At 38.4% G+C, this 16,276-nt stretch overlaps 2 protein-coding genes and 1 long non-coding RNA gene across 8 annotated transcripts in view; 2 read left to right on the top strand and 1 right to left on the bottom strand.

Moving 5' to 3' along the window:
• The window catches only part of Mthfd2l (methylenetetrahydrofolate dehydrogenase (NADP+ dependent) 2 like), a 174,194-nt gene extending 172,609 nt beyond the window's left edge, over positions 1–1,585 (top strand). Inside the window, 1 exon segment of the mRNA XM_029568504.1 lies at positions 1,473–1,585. Coding sequence (XP_029424364.1) covers positions 1,473–1,585 — 113 coding nt within the window.
• A 6,394-nt stretch (positions 1,586–7,979) lies between these two features.
• On the bottom strand, positions 7,980–12,718 carry LOC115072110. Of its 2 annotated transcripts, XR_003851169.1 has the most exons (5): positions 12,588–12,718; positions 11,498–11,688; positions 9,204–9,374; positions 8,715–8,822; positions 7,980–8,042 (listed from the first exon to the last, which is right to left on the bottom strand). It is a non-coding gene; the product is annotated as an uncharacterized LOC115072110 (long non-coding RNA). The 2 variants fall into 2 exon arrangements; XR_003851168.1 differs by lacking the exon at positions 7,980–8,042 and having other exon boundaries at positions 8,688–8,822.
• On the top strand, positions 8,598–14,235 carry Epgn (epithelial mitogen). 5 transcript variants are annotated; one of them, XM_008843474.3, is made up of 5 exons: positions 8,598–8,727; positions 9,232–9,324; positions 12,133–12,253; positions 12,718–12,870; positions 14,181–14,235. In XM_008843474.3, exons 1-5 carry the CDS (start codon positions 8,685–8,687, stop codon positions 14,233–14,235), a joined length of 465 nt encoding a protein of 154 aa, XP_008841696.1. In that variant the 5' UTR covers positions 8,598–8,684. The 5 variants fall into 5 exon arrangements, with proteins under 5 accessions (XP_008841696.1, XP_008841697.1, XP_008841700.1 ...); XM_008843475.1 differs by having other exon boundaries at positions 8,685–8,727; positions 12,718–12,744; XM_008843478.1 differs by having other exon boundaries at positions 8,685–8,727; positions 9,232–9,297; positions 12,718–12,744.
• The last annotated feature ends 2,041 nt before the right edge of the window (positions 14,236–16,276 follow it).

Here is a 16,276-nt window from a genome sequence, read left to right on the forward strand (position 1 = left end):
AGAGAAGCCTGACCCAAGACAGATGAAGATCCCTAGGGAGTGTGGCAGACAGGGCAAGATGAATGTGTGTGGTTTCCACTGGTAAAGTGTACAAAAAAAATGCCGATTCTGAGCTAAAATGTTAATTCACTCAATAGCTCAGTCCCATTCCTTCTTCCTCCGCCTGAATCTTACTTTTTGGATGTGAATGAAATAGTAAGTATGCTATTTAAAAAAAAAAAAAAATCTCTCTGCAAGGGGAAGATCATGGTACCTGTGCACACCTGGTTATCTGATCTAATGCTGAATAACAAAGCAGCTCAGGTTGCTACACAGCTGTGTGATTTAAAGTGTAAGATACTCAGCGTAAAAATATAAGACAATGGAGATATTGGAATCGTTTCCTCTTTGTTCCTTTTTTCAGAACATTCTCCCAGCCCTTTGAGAAAGCTGAGCTAATTTCTGGTCTCTGAGCTAGCTATTCTTGGGAATTTTTCACTGGTTCAGACTGTGATAATACAGCTGTATTAAGAAGGGGTGCAATTATGGACCTGCAAAATTTTTCAGACCTAGTTGTGAATACCTCTGTCCTGTAAAAGTGTAACAAATCACTAATCCTGCCTTTCCTTTGTGGCCAATGTCGTATCTGTCAGAGTTACTGAGGTGGAATTGTTAGATCACAGATCCTCTAGCTATTTCTCTCTCCCCAAATCAGGCCACACCCTCCTGCAGTTCTCTTTCAAGGCCAGCTGTGACCTTGAAGCCCTCAGAGTTCCCTCTTTTCCCCTTGCAGCTGTAAGCCCAGATACCCCTGATGCCCAGACTTAAAACAACCTTGAATTATACTTAGTGCCTTTCTGCCTTTTGACTCCTGACACATAGGCTAGGTTACATCACATTGTGTAAAATATACTCCCCTTCCTGAAAACCTGTTAAGAGTCAGAAACCACACTTTGTTCTCTAGGACTGGAGGCTCTCTCACATCAGGACACCCATCATGATATACTCGGCAGCTATCTCTTCTAATGTTCTTTCTTGCTAGGGCTACCTCATGGCTGCCTATGGCTATGAACCTATAACTCTGCTAATAAAACTCTTTTGAAGTAATTTCATCCCAGCTTCCCTTCTACAAACCTATGTTTTCTGTATTAACAAGAATGACAGGCAATTTAATCAGTTATGAGTTACTGTTTTTCATCCTGTAAAGCTGAAGATAACCGAATTACATGGAGATTGAGCTTATGGCCTTGATCCTTCTGCATCCTCTTCTGTCCTCCTTAGATATGGTAGAATGACCCATACCTGTGCATGCGTGTGTGTGCATGTGTGCACCTGTGTGTGTGGTGTGTTCGTTGTAGCCTACATCATTCTGTGAATGATTGGAAGTTGGTAGAATTATATGTGTAATGTGGGAAATGCACTATATATAGCATGCTTAAAAGAGGACATTCTCAGTTGCATGTAGATATGAAGCATTTTTCTGTCTCCTACAGCAGCTGTGAAGAAGGCCAGCTTTATCACTCCCTTCCCAGGAGGTGTGGGACCCATGATGGTGGCAATGCTTCTGCAGAACACACTTCTGGCTGCTAAGAATGTCATGTATTAGCTCACATGGAAGAATGGAGAAAACCGAAGTAGCACTGCTCATATATTTGACAATGGGCAAAATCCTTTATATTTTACTACAAAGCTATTTATTTCTACATTGTATTTATTTTTTCATCAGATGATTTAGACAACATTATGCATTTCCTGCTAACAGATTTTGAGTATTTGGAACAAATAAAATCATTCCAATGAAAATTTTGGTAAAAAACAAATTATTTTATGGATTGTGTTCATAGTATTAAAACAAAGGATTCATAATAAATATATTTTGACACAACCAAAATATAGCACATATTATGTTTTCAAAAATATTTGTCAGGGGCTGGAGAGATGGCTCAGTGGTTAAGACCACTGATTGCTTTTGCAGAGGACCCAGGTTTGATTCCCAGCACCCACATGTCAGCTAACAACAATCCATAACTCCAGTTCCAAGGGATCTGACACCTTTTTTCTGATCTCTGTGGGCACTGCAAGACATAGGTGCACCTACCTACAAGCAGACAATACACTCATATACATAAAAAAATAAAATAAAATATTAAGAAAATATTTTGTCAGCCAAATGGGCACCGTGTAAAATGTAATTTAGTTTTTTTCTATAACTATGTTTTTTTAAAAATATAATTCATATTCTAGGTCATCTGTTGGAAAAGAGCTTACTTGTTAAAAGAAAGCTAGATTATTAAAAATGGGTTCTTAAGCTCGGATATCTCTTGAATGCATCCTACAAAGCGATCTAATGAAAAACAATGTCTATTCAAGAAAAGGAAAAGGTGGAGCTGAGTGCGGCTGTGCATGCCTTTAACCCCAGCACCTGGGAGGCCGAAAGACGCAGGCAGAGTAAGCCTGGTCTACATGGCCCGTTCTAGACCAGCTCGGACTACAGACAGACCCTGTTTCAAAACAAAAGAAAGAAAGGAAGGGAGGAAGGAAGGGAGGGGGGGAGGGAGGGATAGAAGGGAAGGAGGGAGGAAAGGAGGGAGGGAAGGAAAAGAAAAATATCCAAGGAAAGCCAAAAAACAAAAACAAAATACAATGCCTAGAAAAAAAAATGATATCACATCATGAGTGATTACTTGTCATAATAAAAAATCACGCATGCTAAGTTTCAATATTATTTGTTTCTTTCAAAAATTATTTGGACAGTATCTTCACTAATGATTATGTAAAAAAATCTCAAAATAAATGAATACACAAAATAATTGTTTTTCACAAATATCAGCCAAATATGATGCTGTGAGTGAATCTGTCATTAAACAACAGTAACTGATAAGTTTATTCACAGATGCAGAAATCTGATAAGAATCAAGCATTCAATTTGTCAACACCTAACCACAGGATATGACTAAACCACTGTGTTTGTACCCACATTATCTCCCTCTTCCATTATGGCATTTGGTTCTTGACATAGATGCAGTGTTTCCAGCATAATTCAAATTAGGAAGTACATGTGACTATTAATTGCAAGCTATTTTGAGATTAGTAAAGCTGTCTAATTGATACCGTGATCTCATGACCAAATCCCAGTATATGTACCAGTAATGATCATTATCCAATGCAAGTCTTTATCAGTGTGTACTCTTGATCATTTGTGTGACAGTAGACTACATATTTACAATTAACATCCCAACTGTCTAATAAAAGCAATTTTAAGATAGCTAGCTTTAAGTTTCTTTGTTCACATATTTGTTACCTGTTTCTTTTTTTACATTTTTTTCCCTGTGTATGTGTGTGTGTGTGTGTGTATGTGTGTGTGTGTGTGTGTGTGTGTGTGTATGTGTGACCTCCCATAGCCTACATGTTGAGATGCAGAGTTCAGAGTACTTGCAAGAATCAGTCCTTCCCTTCCACTGTGTGGGTCTCTGGGGGTCAAAGGCAGGTCATTAGATTTGTTTGCAAGGACATTTACCCACTGAGCAATCTTGCTGGCCCTGTTGCCTGCCTCTTTACTGCATGCTGGGAAAATGTAGCAAATTTTTCAAACATGAAAGAAACACAATATAGCATATCCTACAGTGGGTCTAGAGCAGTCTACCCAGTAATCTTAAAAGAACTGTAAATTCAAAGCTTGCAAGCAAACATTTTAGAAATGGCTTGTTTTACATTTTAATGGAGACTGAGTTTCAAAACAAAATGCCAAGAAATGCATGTATGTTAAAAATGAGGGCTGTAATTTTGAGTAACTCCTGACCAATGGTACAAAAGGGATTATTTTGGAATACTATTTAGAGGTCAGCCTTCCCACAGACTAAAAAAAAAAAAAAAAAAAACTGAAAGAGAAAAATTCTGTCATTCATTTATCTGGCTAAGACTACTGCAGTGCAGTCAATACCACCAAGCAAAGAGATTGAACATAACTTTATACAAAGCAAAGACAAATGGGAATTGCTAAGGAGAGAGGGAAATCAATGTTGGAGAAATTACTAAAATGAATGTGGCTAGCTGTCAAGGACAGGGGAATTCTTGCAGAACTGACATATCAGTATTCTTGGTAACAGCATGCCAGTGACTTGAAAATCCAGGGTAGGGAATAAGGAACTTAATCAGACACACAAGGTGTGGGGTGGGGTGCCCATAAGCTGATTTACCGAGATTCTTTGATAAAACTGTGCTCGGTTGGCCAAAGTAAAGGTTTTGTGAACAATAAGGCTCACGTGAGTGTAAGGAAAGATGAATGAAGGCAGACGTCTTTTCTAATACATAAGAAACAAAGTTAGCTGCTTAGTATTATGATTTTATGGGTCTTTGAAATCTATAAAGGCGTTGAAGACACATTTTTTTTTCCTTCTACATTGTCTGCAAACAGAAGCTTGAAGAATTAATTAAGCTAAATGACAATACCTGGATACAGAAAATAAAAGCGAAGTTTTAATCATGAAAATGAAAAGCATGATTTGGAGAGTGGTGGAAAAATAGTGGTAGAAGTTACAGAGAACTCTGATGTATCAGAATCAAAGACCATATTTAGCAAGCAATAGAGATTGTAGTTAGAGGCTAGACAGTGTGACCATGGGTTAGCATAAGGAAGTTGTAAAGGGGAGCCAATTTCAGAGAAGAGATAAAAAGTTCAATTTAAGATACATTGAGTGTGAGGTAATGATGCAATACACACATGATCGTCATGGAATAATTCAAAGCTGGGACGGGGAGGGGCATTCGTGGCTAATGGTGCAAATTTAGGATTCATCAGCACATATTAGCTACTAAATTCCTGGCCTTGGAGCCCACTATACACCTTGTGTCATTTCACTCTGTTCAATAGCAGCAGGTGCTCCTTAACTGGACACCTGTATGTGCTGAATGTTCCCTCTTTATTTTCTGCCTTTGCTCTTTATTAACCATCTTTATTTGGTAATGAGGAAGGCGACCCACCTTGTAATTTAAAATTCTCAGCCAAGTGCAAGTAGATTACAAAGTTAAATCCAAATTCAAAGTAAGTTCTGTTGTGAAGATGTTATTTGGAAACCACGTTTTTCACTACTTTGCTCTGTCCCCCTCACTGTCCTGTACTTAGAATCTCTTATCACTACCTGTCAAAATCCTCCTTAGTAAGATGCACTCCAAATGAAACTTTGCTGTGAGAGTTGGACTGAGTTCCACTTCTCCACTCTCAGCCCTATACACAGATATTCATGGAAATTGTCACTCCCCACCAAGTACTGTACTTGCCTATTTTCCCCTCACTGCATTTAGTTCTTTGAGGTCAGAAAATGCTCATTTATACCCTTTTTGATTTATAAACAACATTCTGCTCAACCCAGTGCCATGATTGCAATGGGAAACTGATATTTTATGAATGAAAGAATCAATGCCAACAAAATGTGTAAAAATTGCAGAATGAATATAGAAACAACAGACTGATAAATATTTCCTGTCAAAAACTAGCTACAAGTTCCCAAGTTAGTGAAAGACCAAGAAAACAAAAGAAACACCCCCCCCCAAAAAAAAGACTAAAACTGCTATTTAAAAAAAGAAGGAAAGGGAAGAATAAGCTTCTAGAGGTACTTAGGACTACAAGAGAGCTCTGAGCACTTTACAAAGAAAATACGATACAAGGAACGAGAAGGAAGCTCCAGGCCTATCACCTCCTCTTTCCCAGCTCTAATTTGCTTTAATGTGTATTGCCAGTAAATACAGATAGAAGTGAGACCATCTTACAATATACATAGTCCTTTCTTTAAGGTTGGAAGAAGGGACATTCTCATGACAGGATTGAAGAAGTGACCTTCCTGTGGAGAGTGGAAGTAGGACGCATCAGTACAGACCCCAAAGGAAAAGCTGTGAGTGGAGTGATAGAGCTGATTCCTGGTGTAAGCCTGATGCTAGATGGGTTTCTAAAAGATATGGCCTACCCCACAGAGTGGGAAATAATATCCAGAGGAGCAGACATCCACCTGTCTGCCCATATGTGAGTGATAACTATGATTCATCTAATACTAGTTTTTTATTTAAAAGAAATGTATTTAAATTTTGCTCCTTGGAGCTAAATGACTTTCTTGGAAATCTCCATCTTCTACCAACGGACACAGCAGGGAAGTTAAAGGACTTCTGATGAGGGATTTGAGGATGAGGGTGAAGTCCTGATGCTGTATATTCTTTGGCATGTAACTTGGTTCTTTTTCTCTTCTCCTCTCCTTTCTCCCCTCTCCTCTCCTCTTTTTCTTGTGTACTAGGGATAGAATCCAAGCCCTGACTATGCAAACACCCTCAAACACTTAGTCACATGCCCAAGCTTATTCAAGACTTTTGAACCTCTACCCCTCATATATTATTTGAGAATTTTAAAAAATGTCTATTTCTTTAGCTATTCAAGATACATTTGCTGAATATTTCCTATATACCAGACACTGTATTTATTTGGTCCAGGATAACTGAAGAAAGAATAGAGATGTGTGTGAAAAACCTATAAAATGCAATGTACTATGGTTAGATCAGGTAAATTCTTATGTGTATGCATGTTTGTGGGTGGGTATGTGGGTGTGTGAGGAGGTATGTGTGTTTGGAGGCTAAAAGTCAACTTTGAATGCCTTAATTTCTCTCTCTCTTTGTTTGTTTGTTTATTCATTTATTCGTTCATTTATTTAATTCATTGGTCTTTTTGAGACAGGGTACCCCTGTAGCCCAGCTGGCCTGGAACTCACTATGTAGACCAGGCTGGCTTTGAATTCACAGAGATCCGCCTCCATCCACCTGCCTCCGCCTCTGGAGTCCTGGGATTAAAGGCGTGAGTTGTGAGACAGGGCTTGTCACTGAATGGGGAGGTCACTAAATTATTTAGACAGACTGGCCAGCAAGCCCCCAGGATCTTGGTGTCTCTACCTTCCTAGCATTGGGATTATAGGTGTATAATCCCAATGGTTCCTGGGTTTTTATGTGTTTTTTTATGTGGGTGCTAGGGATCTGAAGTCAGGACCTTATCCTGGCATAAGAAGCACTTTACCAACTGAGCGATCTCCCCTGCCCCTCCAGTTGATTGTTATGACAAAGGTGGTCATTGTGCTTCCATAGCTAAGTCCTACAAATAATAATATTTGAGTCAGGTATTTCTCAGAGGTAGAGTACTTGCCTAATATGGGATGAAGCCTTGGGTTTGATCATCACAGACACTAATGCATACATAAATATTTAATGTGAAATCCAACATTTCTCTCCAGAAATTTCAGTAGATTTGTGTGGTTTATTTAATCTTTGGTAAATGACTTACTTCTTAAATTCTCAAAAAAGTGATTAAGAGGATACTTTGATTTATAATTCAATATTTTTTTTAAAAAAAAATAGTGCTCAGAAATTGACTTTGCAGTTCTGTAAAGCCATAAAAATAGAGATGTGATATGGAGGCACATTTAAAGTAAGCCAAGTGGTACATATTCTTTTAACATTAAAACTGATGACTCTTATGGTAAGTGATTGCCCAAGTTATAATGACTACAACAAGCTCATGCTTGTGTGATTTCTAAAGCCAAATTCGAATTTGAATATAGAAAAGGAGCCTTTCTGATAAATCTAATTTGCTGGGTGGACATGATTCAAATGATAACCAATCTTAAACAAGTTTTCAAAGTTTAGAAAAAATAAGCAATTGAAATTCCAGGTAGAAAGGCACAATGCTTTAGCAAAATGTAGTCATAAGTATTCACAGTAATTTTTGGCAAGTGAAAATTTATAGGAAGCCCCAAAAGTCAAAATGGAAGAGAAATAACTACATAGGGGCTTCAGAATGGCACTTTAATCAGAACTAGGTCAACAGTGATAGAACTTTGAGGGTTGTATTACATGTAAGGCTATCTATTCATGAGATGTACCCCGAGTAAATGTTACCTCACTGAAGAACTATCACTTCATTATTTCAGTCCTTTTGATATATTAATTCTCTCTGGAGAATCATCTCCCGGGCCAGATTTAAGCATTGTTGTTCCTGGAATTTGGCAGTCCATTCCAGTTCTTCATAGAAAGTGCTAAATGCCAGAATGACATAAAGGTTATACTATTAAGAATAATGAAATTACAGAACTTGTTAAGAGCATAGCACGTAACAAAAACATAGAATATTGAACATGTTTTTAAACAAATTTAACTATTCTCTACAACCATATTAACAAAATATACTGATTTGCATTAGAACCTGGAGTCTATAATGAAAGGAAAGGAGACTGGTTATAGTATCCAGGGACTTTTTTTTATTATTAGCCAGCTATTCTGTTTCCAAGTTTGCAAATATCTTGGCTGTAAATCCTTTATAGACTACTAGTAAAACTAATATAGTTCTGGTCACAGCAGTATGGAACTTTGCTGAATCGATAGTCTTTTTTGTTGTTTTAAGTACTTTTACATACACAATTATGCCCACAGGTAACAGGAAACCAATGTTTCAAAAGGAAACTTGATCCCATCTCTAGATAACACAGGTATCCTAAACAAGTGCGTGAGCGCCTCGAGGCTTCATGCTGCTGCCAGGAGTACATATTTTTTTGATTGGTAAGAACTGCCAGATGACGCTTCATGAAATATAAATGGAAGAAAGACTCAGAGAGCGCAATAAAAACCCTCCACCCGTCAGTCTAGGAGGACAGAGAAGGAAACTTTAGCAACCGCAGGATATGGCTCTGGGAGTTCCAATATTAGTCTACCTTCTGTTCAAAGGTAGGTAATGTTCTTTCTCTTCTGTTAGCTCTGGATCACTGTTAAGTGTAGAGATTTATTTCTCTGACTTCAAAGTTGGCTTCTAGCAGTTGTTCCTGACAAAGGTCAAAAGAGGGAATGTGTCGATTAATTTGGTTTTTATAGAATATATGTTCCTCTTTTTCTATATTTTAACTTTTTTGAGAATTCTGAAATATTTGCTTTATGTAATTGAAGTGTACTTGATAACAGCTTCTAACTACAGTATAGTTTTAGTGATTGAATTAATATATAAGTATCTGAACTTTCTCTTAAGAATTACTGTTTCAGTGTTCAGTACTTATAATGTAGTCACGGGGTAGCTAAAAAAGTAGTCTAGAAATTGTCCTTGTCAGGTTCTGAATTTCAAATGTAACAAATTAAAACCAGAATGGAATAGGGGAAGCCACAAAATAAGAATCACTTTGGATTATAGTTTTGACGTGAAGGAAGCTCACCTATGAAAGATGCTTTTCCCTAACACAGCAGTGACTGCCGTGCTGACTGAAGACGCAGCAATGACTACGCGGCCTCCAAGCACATCCCAGCAGAGTAACTGGACAGCTAACACTACCGAAGGTATTTCCATTCTGTGTTTCAAGCGACTTCTTTAAAGCCTTTGGCAGAAGCTGCATTGGAGAAATTTTAACCCTACATTTTATTGGATTAATCAGCTGTTAAGCTGAAGGGACAGATAAATGTGTTAGCCAAGGATTGCTTTTTTAAAAGAGGAAGTAAGATGAAAGAGAGAAGAGCTGTCTGTCTTCAGCATGTCCTGAATAAGACATGCCAAACTTTCTGCTTAGATTCTGCTTGGCTCCCATTAACCCATGTGTATCCAGAGTCAATGAGTGAAATTTTGAGGTTGTAATGAGAGACATTGTATGTTGACCTGTGACTATAAGCTTGGCAGCCACAGAAGTTCTCACTACAAGATGAAGCACTTTTTCACATTTGTGGAGAGGTCTGTTTTCATATTTGTTATTTTTAGCACCCTCTGCATCCACCCATTTTTTGTTGCTGGTGGTGATTATATATTTTCTTTCAATCTTGCTGTGTTTATTACAGTGGCTGCTGTTGAGCATCGGCATTGTTTTTAAATCTGTTTGAACTAGAGGTGAACTTGGAATGCTCCTTGCCTGTCAAGACCTGCGTGTGAATGACTATGACTCTCACGCAGATCTGATAATGCCCCCTGATGTGAAGGCTAGGGATGTGAGCCAGGACACAGGAACCCCAAAAGGTCCCTCTCAGGGTCAGGCCAATAGGAGAAGTTGAAGTCAAATAATTTACTCTTAAATATGAAATATGGTAATGTCTACTTGTTCTTCATTTCACCAATAATCTTCACATATAACAAAATGTTTTATCCATTTTTTAAATATCAATTTGTAAAACAGAATATGTAAAAAACTTAAAGACATGGTTTCATCTCAGGGACTGGTATCATAGCCATATTCCAGACATCACCCTTTTTCTTCCATAATGCTGAAACACAAATAAAATTATCTAACTTAGGTGATGGAATGGGGAAAGAAAAGAGCAGATAAGCCATATCTTTTTTACTTTGTTCATGGGAAATGTTCGCATTTTTCCCGTTTTCTGCAGTGCTGGGACTGCACTCCAGGGCCTTCTGCAGGCTGGGCAAGTACTCTACCACTGTGCTCAGTCCCCTCCTTTCACTTTTTATTTACCTTAAAAAGGTGAATCTCATATCATAGAAATGTTTTAATAAAGTCATTACTAATATTCTTCTTCTTAAGGGAAGAATGAATCTCTGATGTGCCCTTTCTTTGGAAATGGCTTCTTTCAATTCTCATATTTTCTGTAAAATCCTCTCTTTCAGATTTGGTTGAGTGAACTCGGTTAGTCTTGAATTAAGAAGAATTTAGCACAACTTACCATGGGAAATTCTCACTGCTTCAGAATTCATTGCTAAAGCAATAAATGTTTAAGATACCACATTCAACAAATAGAATGTGCATTTTAAGGGATGATATGTATTATCAAAGCAAAATGATATAGTATTTTGTTGGTACCTGATTAATTTAGGAGTTCGTTTTTCAGCACAAAAAGGAATGCTTTTTAGGTCTGATTTTCCCTAAATGCACTTAGTAAAATTCCCTTAATCTCCTTAGGAATGCAAATATGGTGTCGCATGGTAGATAACTAGGAATTAGGTGTGTTTGTTCATGGCAATACAGTATAATCTGCCACTAATTTTGCTTAAGTTTAAAAATGGTAAGAATGCAAGGCTGGAGAAAGGGCTCAGTAGTTAAGAGCACTGACAGCTCCTGCAGAGGACCCGGGTTCAATTCCCAGCACCCACATGGCAGCTAACAACTGTCTGTAACTCCAGATCCAGGGGATCCAATGATTCTGACCTCTGCAGGCACTGCACAACACAGGTGCACTTGCAGACAATACACTCATACACATAAAATGAACATAATAAATAAACCATTAAAAAATGGTAAGGATTCATTTCTGAAGTTATACCCAAGGGTTTTTCCCACTGCATAAACACCAAGGACTCTACAGGTAAACATTATCTCTGGCATGTCAGAGCATAACAAAAAGCATCCTGAGACAGAGCTGTTTTTTTTTTCCAGAACATCCTATGTTGAAGAGAATGCCCCATAAGGAGGTTTATGAACACTTGACATCATTGGTGGTCACTTTCACAATGTCGGCATTAGAAAGAAAACTCCATGTTTCTAATTCCACCTCTTTGGCCTTTACCACTACTTACAATGCCTCCTAACTGACTGGAACTTTCAGTTACTATGTGGAAGTATTGCACCTGAGCGCTATGCTGGTTTTGGATTCCTGGATCAGTCACAGTAGCACCTCTTCTGAAGTCAGTCGGTGAAGAGGTTCCCTTTCTAATGAGCACCTCCTGGTAGTTCACAGAAGAGTAAGGAGGGATTCTCATCCTTTCTTCTGGGAAGGGAATAAAAGTCCAGTTTTTTATAGTGCAAGATTATATCCAAATCTTCCTAAGTGTGGCTTTCTCAGTGTAAAGGAGAAAATGCACATGGTCTGTGCTAATTGGCACTAAGCTACGTGTCTGAGAATCACTGTTCAAAATAACCCACTAAACTAGAACCAATGCTGCCACCTTTTGACCAACTTGTCTCTGTACCTGATTAGGTAGAAAGACTGGGACAATCATCAAAGCACCCCACCCTATAATTAATTAATGGTGTGTATAGATGACACAAGCCCAACCCTTATGAATATAACTAACACACCAAAGGAATCAATATTTCAAAGGACAAAGCTCCCTAAAATATTCTTAAAATAAAAGGTCTTTTTCCATATACTGAGCATGTATCATAAAAGTAGGATACAATTAACTATTGATGTTGTATCTCCTTGACCTAGCTGACTACATTGAAGGACCTATAGCCCTGAAGTTCTCCCACCCTTGTCTGGAAGACCATAATAGTTACTGCATTAACGGTGTGTGTGCATTCCACCATGAGCTGAGGAAAGCCATCTGCAGGTAACTGCAAAGAAATTTGCAAGTCTAGAGAAAGAACAAGTGGTGGACGTACATAGCTAAACATTACTGCGTCTTGTCCAGTAAGAATACTGCTAGATCTGAACATGGCTGGCCAATCTTCTTCATAGTTGAATATTTAAGGAGTCTCTTTTTCTAAGCTACTTAATCCTCATTACTCAAATACATGGTTCCCAGACTGTAGCATGTATGGAACCTGGAGCTTATTAGAAATGCAGAATATTGTGTCCTACTCACAACTATGGAAGCTGTATCTGCATTTTAAAAGCATGCAAGGTGGGTTCTGAAACAGAATTTTACACAGACTGCTTCTTACCTTTAACGGGACTGACTTCCATTTGCCTCCGCAGAGTCCTTTCTGTTTTCATTCTTTGAAATGGGCCGCTTTTTGTACTTCTATTACCATAGGCTTTACAGTCATATATTCTTTTTTTTTCTCTTTAAAGATGCTTTACTGGTTATACTGGAGAAAGGTGTGAGCACTTGACCTTGACTTCTTATGCTGTGGATTCTTATGAAAAGTACATTGCAATTGGGATTGGCGTTGGATTGCTAATAAGCGCTTTTCTTGCTATCTTTTACTGCTATGTAAGAAAGAGGTATGAAAAAGAAAAAAGGTTAAATCCATCTGAATGTGTTGACTTAACAAATACTTATTGATTACACATCGATATACATCAATGTGCATATCTGAGAAAATCCTGTGTACTGTTTTGGATGCCTTTTTTCATAAACCCAGATAAATGGTAAAACTTGCTTCAGATGCAGTAGGATAGTACAAATTTACACTTTCTTCTGTGTTTGCCTACCTCAAAATTATGAATGAGGAGGACAGCAAACCCCAAGAGGTAGAGATTAAGTATGTCTTATTGATTATTATACATGTAGTGTCTAATGCCATGCTTGGCACACAATAGACACTACATAAATATTTGATGAGTAAAAAGAAAATAAGAAAGGAACATTAAATGAATAAAATAGGTAGCAAACATTGGTCATTATCTCCATAGATGTCAAGGGGAGTCATCTTCAGTGATACTTTGCATTGCTAAAAGTCCAATGTGATGAACTTGTTTTACAAATAAGTTTAAATTAGATAATTGTTCATTTCTATTTCTAGTTTCTTCACACTAGTGATTGTTCTTTAACTCCATGTAATTAGGAAAAAGTCAAGAGTTAACATGAGACAAATTAAGTACAAGTACATTTCCCTTATGGTACTTTTACTAATTTTTAGTGACTAAAACTACATGACCAAAATTAGAGTTTATTTTGCTTACCAAATGCTTATTAGAGAGAATCAAATCTTTATTATATTTGTTTCACATTTGTCTAAGAGGTCAAGAATGAGGAGGAGAAAGAGGTGGATGTGGTGGAAGAAAGACCTATTGATATTCATCAACTAGCTGTGGGAAGAGAGGTTTTCTAGAAGCAGAGCCAGAGGTGGAGATGGTGGAGCATGTGATGGAGAGGGTACATCTAAGATGAAACCTGTAATGAACTAATGGCAGCAGGCAAAGCAGCAGAAGCTGCTATGCAAAGATGCAGCTTGAGCTCCCGTGCAGCCTCAGCCTGATTCCACAGGGAGATAGAGAATGGGAATGCATCCTAGACCCATCCCAGAGATGCCTGGCTCCATATCAGCCAATCATGGGTCACAATGCTCACAGAAGTATAGGGAGTAGGAGCTTATAGTCCCCTAGAACCTCTTGGCAAGGCACTATGGGCCATGGGTGACCCTCTGGAGAAGGATGCTGCTGTGCAGGGTTACTACCCAGCACTGAGTGATCCCCCAGTGGGCAAATGGAATCTGATAGGTACTAAGTGCAACTGCTGCACCAGCACACTTGTGTAATCCATAAGGATCAACACACACAGCACTTTTATTGAAACCAATACTCTGTTTCAGGTGTCTAAATCTGAAATCACCTTACAACATCTGCTCTGGAGGGAGACCACTGTGAGACCTTGTAAGGCACATTCATCAAGTCACATGCCAAAAGCAGTGGGCACTCAAATTGAGATCTTCAGGTGAAACAAAAAGTGACAAGCTGACTAGACTTGAAAATAATGGATATTAAGATCCCGGTGAAAGAAGAGGAGGATAAAATTCAACGTCACTCTTTATATTTGGCTGTTTCGAGTGCCAGGGAAGCTGCGTGGATGAGCTACAATAGCAGAAGTCGAGGTCATCATCTTAACTTGGGGTTTGTTGTTGAGTGGTTATTGTGGTCATTGAAGAAAGACTTTTTTCATGCTCCTGACCATCTCAGAAGTAAGTTGTCACTTCAGTCATCTACCTTGCAGCAAGCCAAACCAATGGCAAGTTTGGGTTCTTCATGTGCTCAACATTTTGGGCCACTTGTCTACTCACTCAGTAGACCTGATCCCAAACATTCTCTTGTTTTATCTAAGGGAGCCTTTAGGCAAAACCAGTGCATATCACCTTAAGGAACCAAACACGCCTCAAGCCTAAACTACTGAAAGAACATGGAATGTTCAAGGCAAACACAAATTATACTCAGCTTGTGACAACACTGTGCAGACTTGATCTGTGGCATTTGGAATAGGCAAACGACTTCTTGAGGACTGAATGCCATCTGAGTATCAAGTCCTGTGTAGGCAAAATATCTCTGTGTCCGTGTGGATTTATCAAACCTTGTGTTGGGCTCATCTGTCCCCTGATGCGTTTGCTCAGCATTTCATTCTATCATCAGTGGATTACCTGATGTCCATCCACTTGGACTGAAATCCTGGAATGTGTCTCATGACTAGAAAGTCCCCCAATTTCTTAGGTTTTGGTTGCATTTTCTACAAGGCCCTTGTAGCTCTAAACTGGACTGAAGGAAAAGAAAATATTTCTATATTTGCACTACAAGTAAGATTATCCTTAATACTTCCATCATCAATCCCATCTCTAGCCCTGAAATATACCACTGTATATTTTAATATTCACTTTGTAAAATAATTATTTATTTTTAAAGGAAATACAAACTAGAATTATGCCTTTAATCCCAGTACTCGGGAGGCAGAGGCAGGCAGATCTCTGTGAGTTCAAGGCCAGCCTGGTCTACATAGTGAGTTCCAGGACAGCTGGGGCTACAGGGAGACCCTGTCTCAAAAAAACAAAAAAAAAAAAAAAGCAATAACAGTGACTATTTTTCCTCTCTGAATTCAATCTAAAACTGTGGCTTTTTTCTCTTCTTGTAAGTAAAACAGTTTGATCATACGATTGATTAAAAGAAAGTCAGATGAATATTTTTACAATAGCAGCTGGTCATAATTCTACTCTATAGTATTACAGCTTTTCATTCACGCCTTAGAAACACTACAGTCTGCTTTCCTTTGAGGAGAAGGTATTTCCTTGACTTTGTTTTTCCTTCAGTAGGAATGTATTGCAGATGCCCTGCCTGTCAGCACTTTCTGCCGTCCTCACATTGCGGAGGGTTACATCATGCCACCGGCTGGGGAGTGGTGGTTCCGCCCAGTGACTCCAACAACCCCACCTAGAAAGCTACCTCTTCCTGGGCATTTCAAAAAGATGCAGAAAAGCTGGGGAGAGTCCAGGAAGAAACCATGAATGTTTACCTTCAATTAATTAAGGACTGACTCCTGAGGAAAGAGGAACTAAAGCTACCACTGGGGACTTGATTCCGTAAAAGGTTATAAATGTTGGCTGTCTGTAAGTGCTTATCAATTTCAAATACAGTAACCTGAAGTTAGAACATCAAAGAATTATTATTTATAGATTGCCAAACTAAAATGTTAACCAAAACAAATACGAATACACATTCAATCGTCTTCACCTACAGCACGGTATTTATTACACTATAAAAAGCACCCAGTGAAACTACACAGAAACTTAGAATTCAGTTTGTGGAACCCATTTGTTTATGATCTTGTACAAAATAATCTTGTGATCCTGTGACTCCTGGAGTTAATTTTGCAAGAAGGAATCCCTGCCATTCATATGGAACCAGAGGTACATGTGTCAACATTTGTGTA

Source organism: Nannospalax galili, unplaced genomic scaffold (assembly GCF_000622305.1).
Source record: "Nannospalax galili isolate Female #2095 unplaced genomic scaffold, S.galili_v1.0 scaffold800, whole genome shotgun sequence".
Taxonomy (NCBI): domain Eukaryota; kingdom Metazoa; phylum Chordata; class Mammalia; order Rodentia; family Spalacidae; genus Nannospalax; species Nannospalax galili.

Coding starts and splice junctions, on each gene's coding strand:
- Epgn (XM_008843474.3), top strand. CDS start 8,685: ATGGCTCTGGGAGTTCCAATATTAGTCTACCTTCTGTTCAAAG. Junction 12,254..12,717: donor CTGAGGAAAGCCATCTGCAG/GTAACTGCAAAG, acceptor TTCTCTTTAAAG/ATGCTTTACTGGTTATACTG. Junction 12,871..14,180: donor TACTGCTATGTAAGAAAGAG/GTATGAAAAAGA, acceptor ACTCTGTTTCAG/GTGTCTAAATCTGAAATCAC.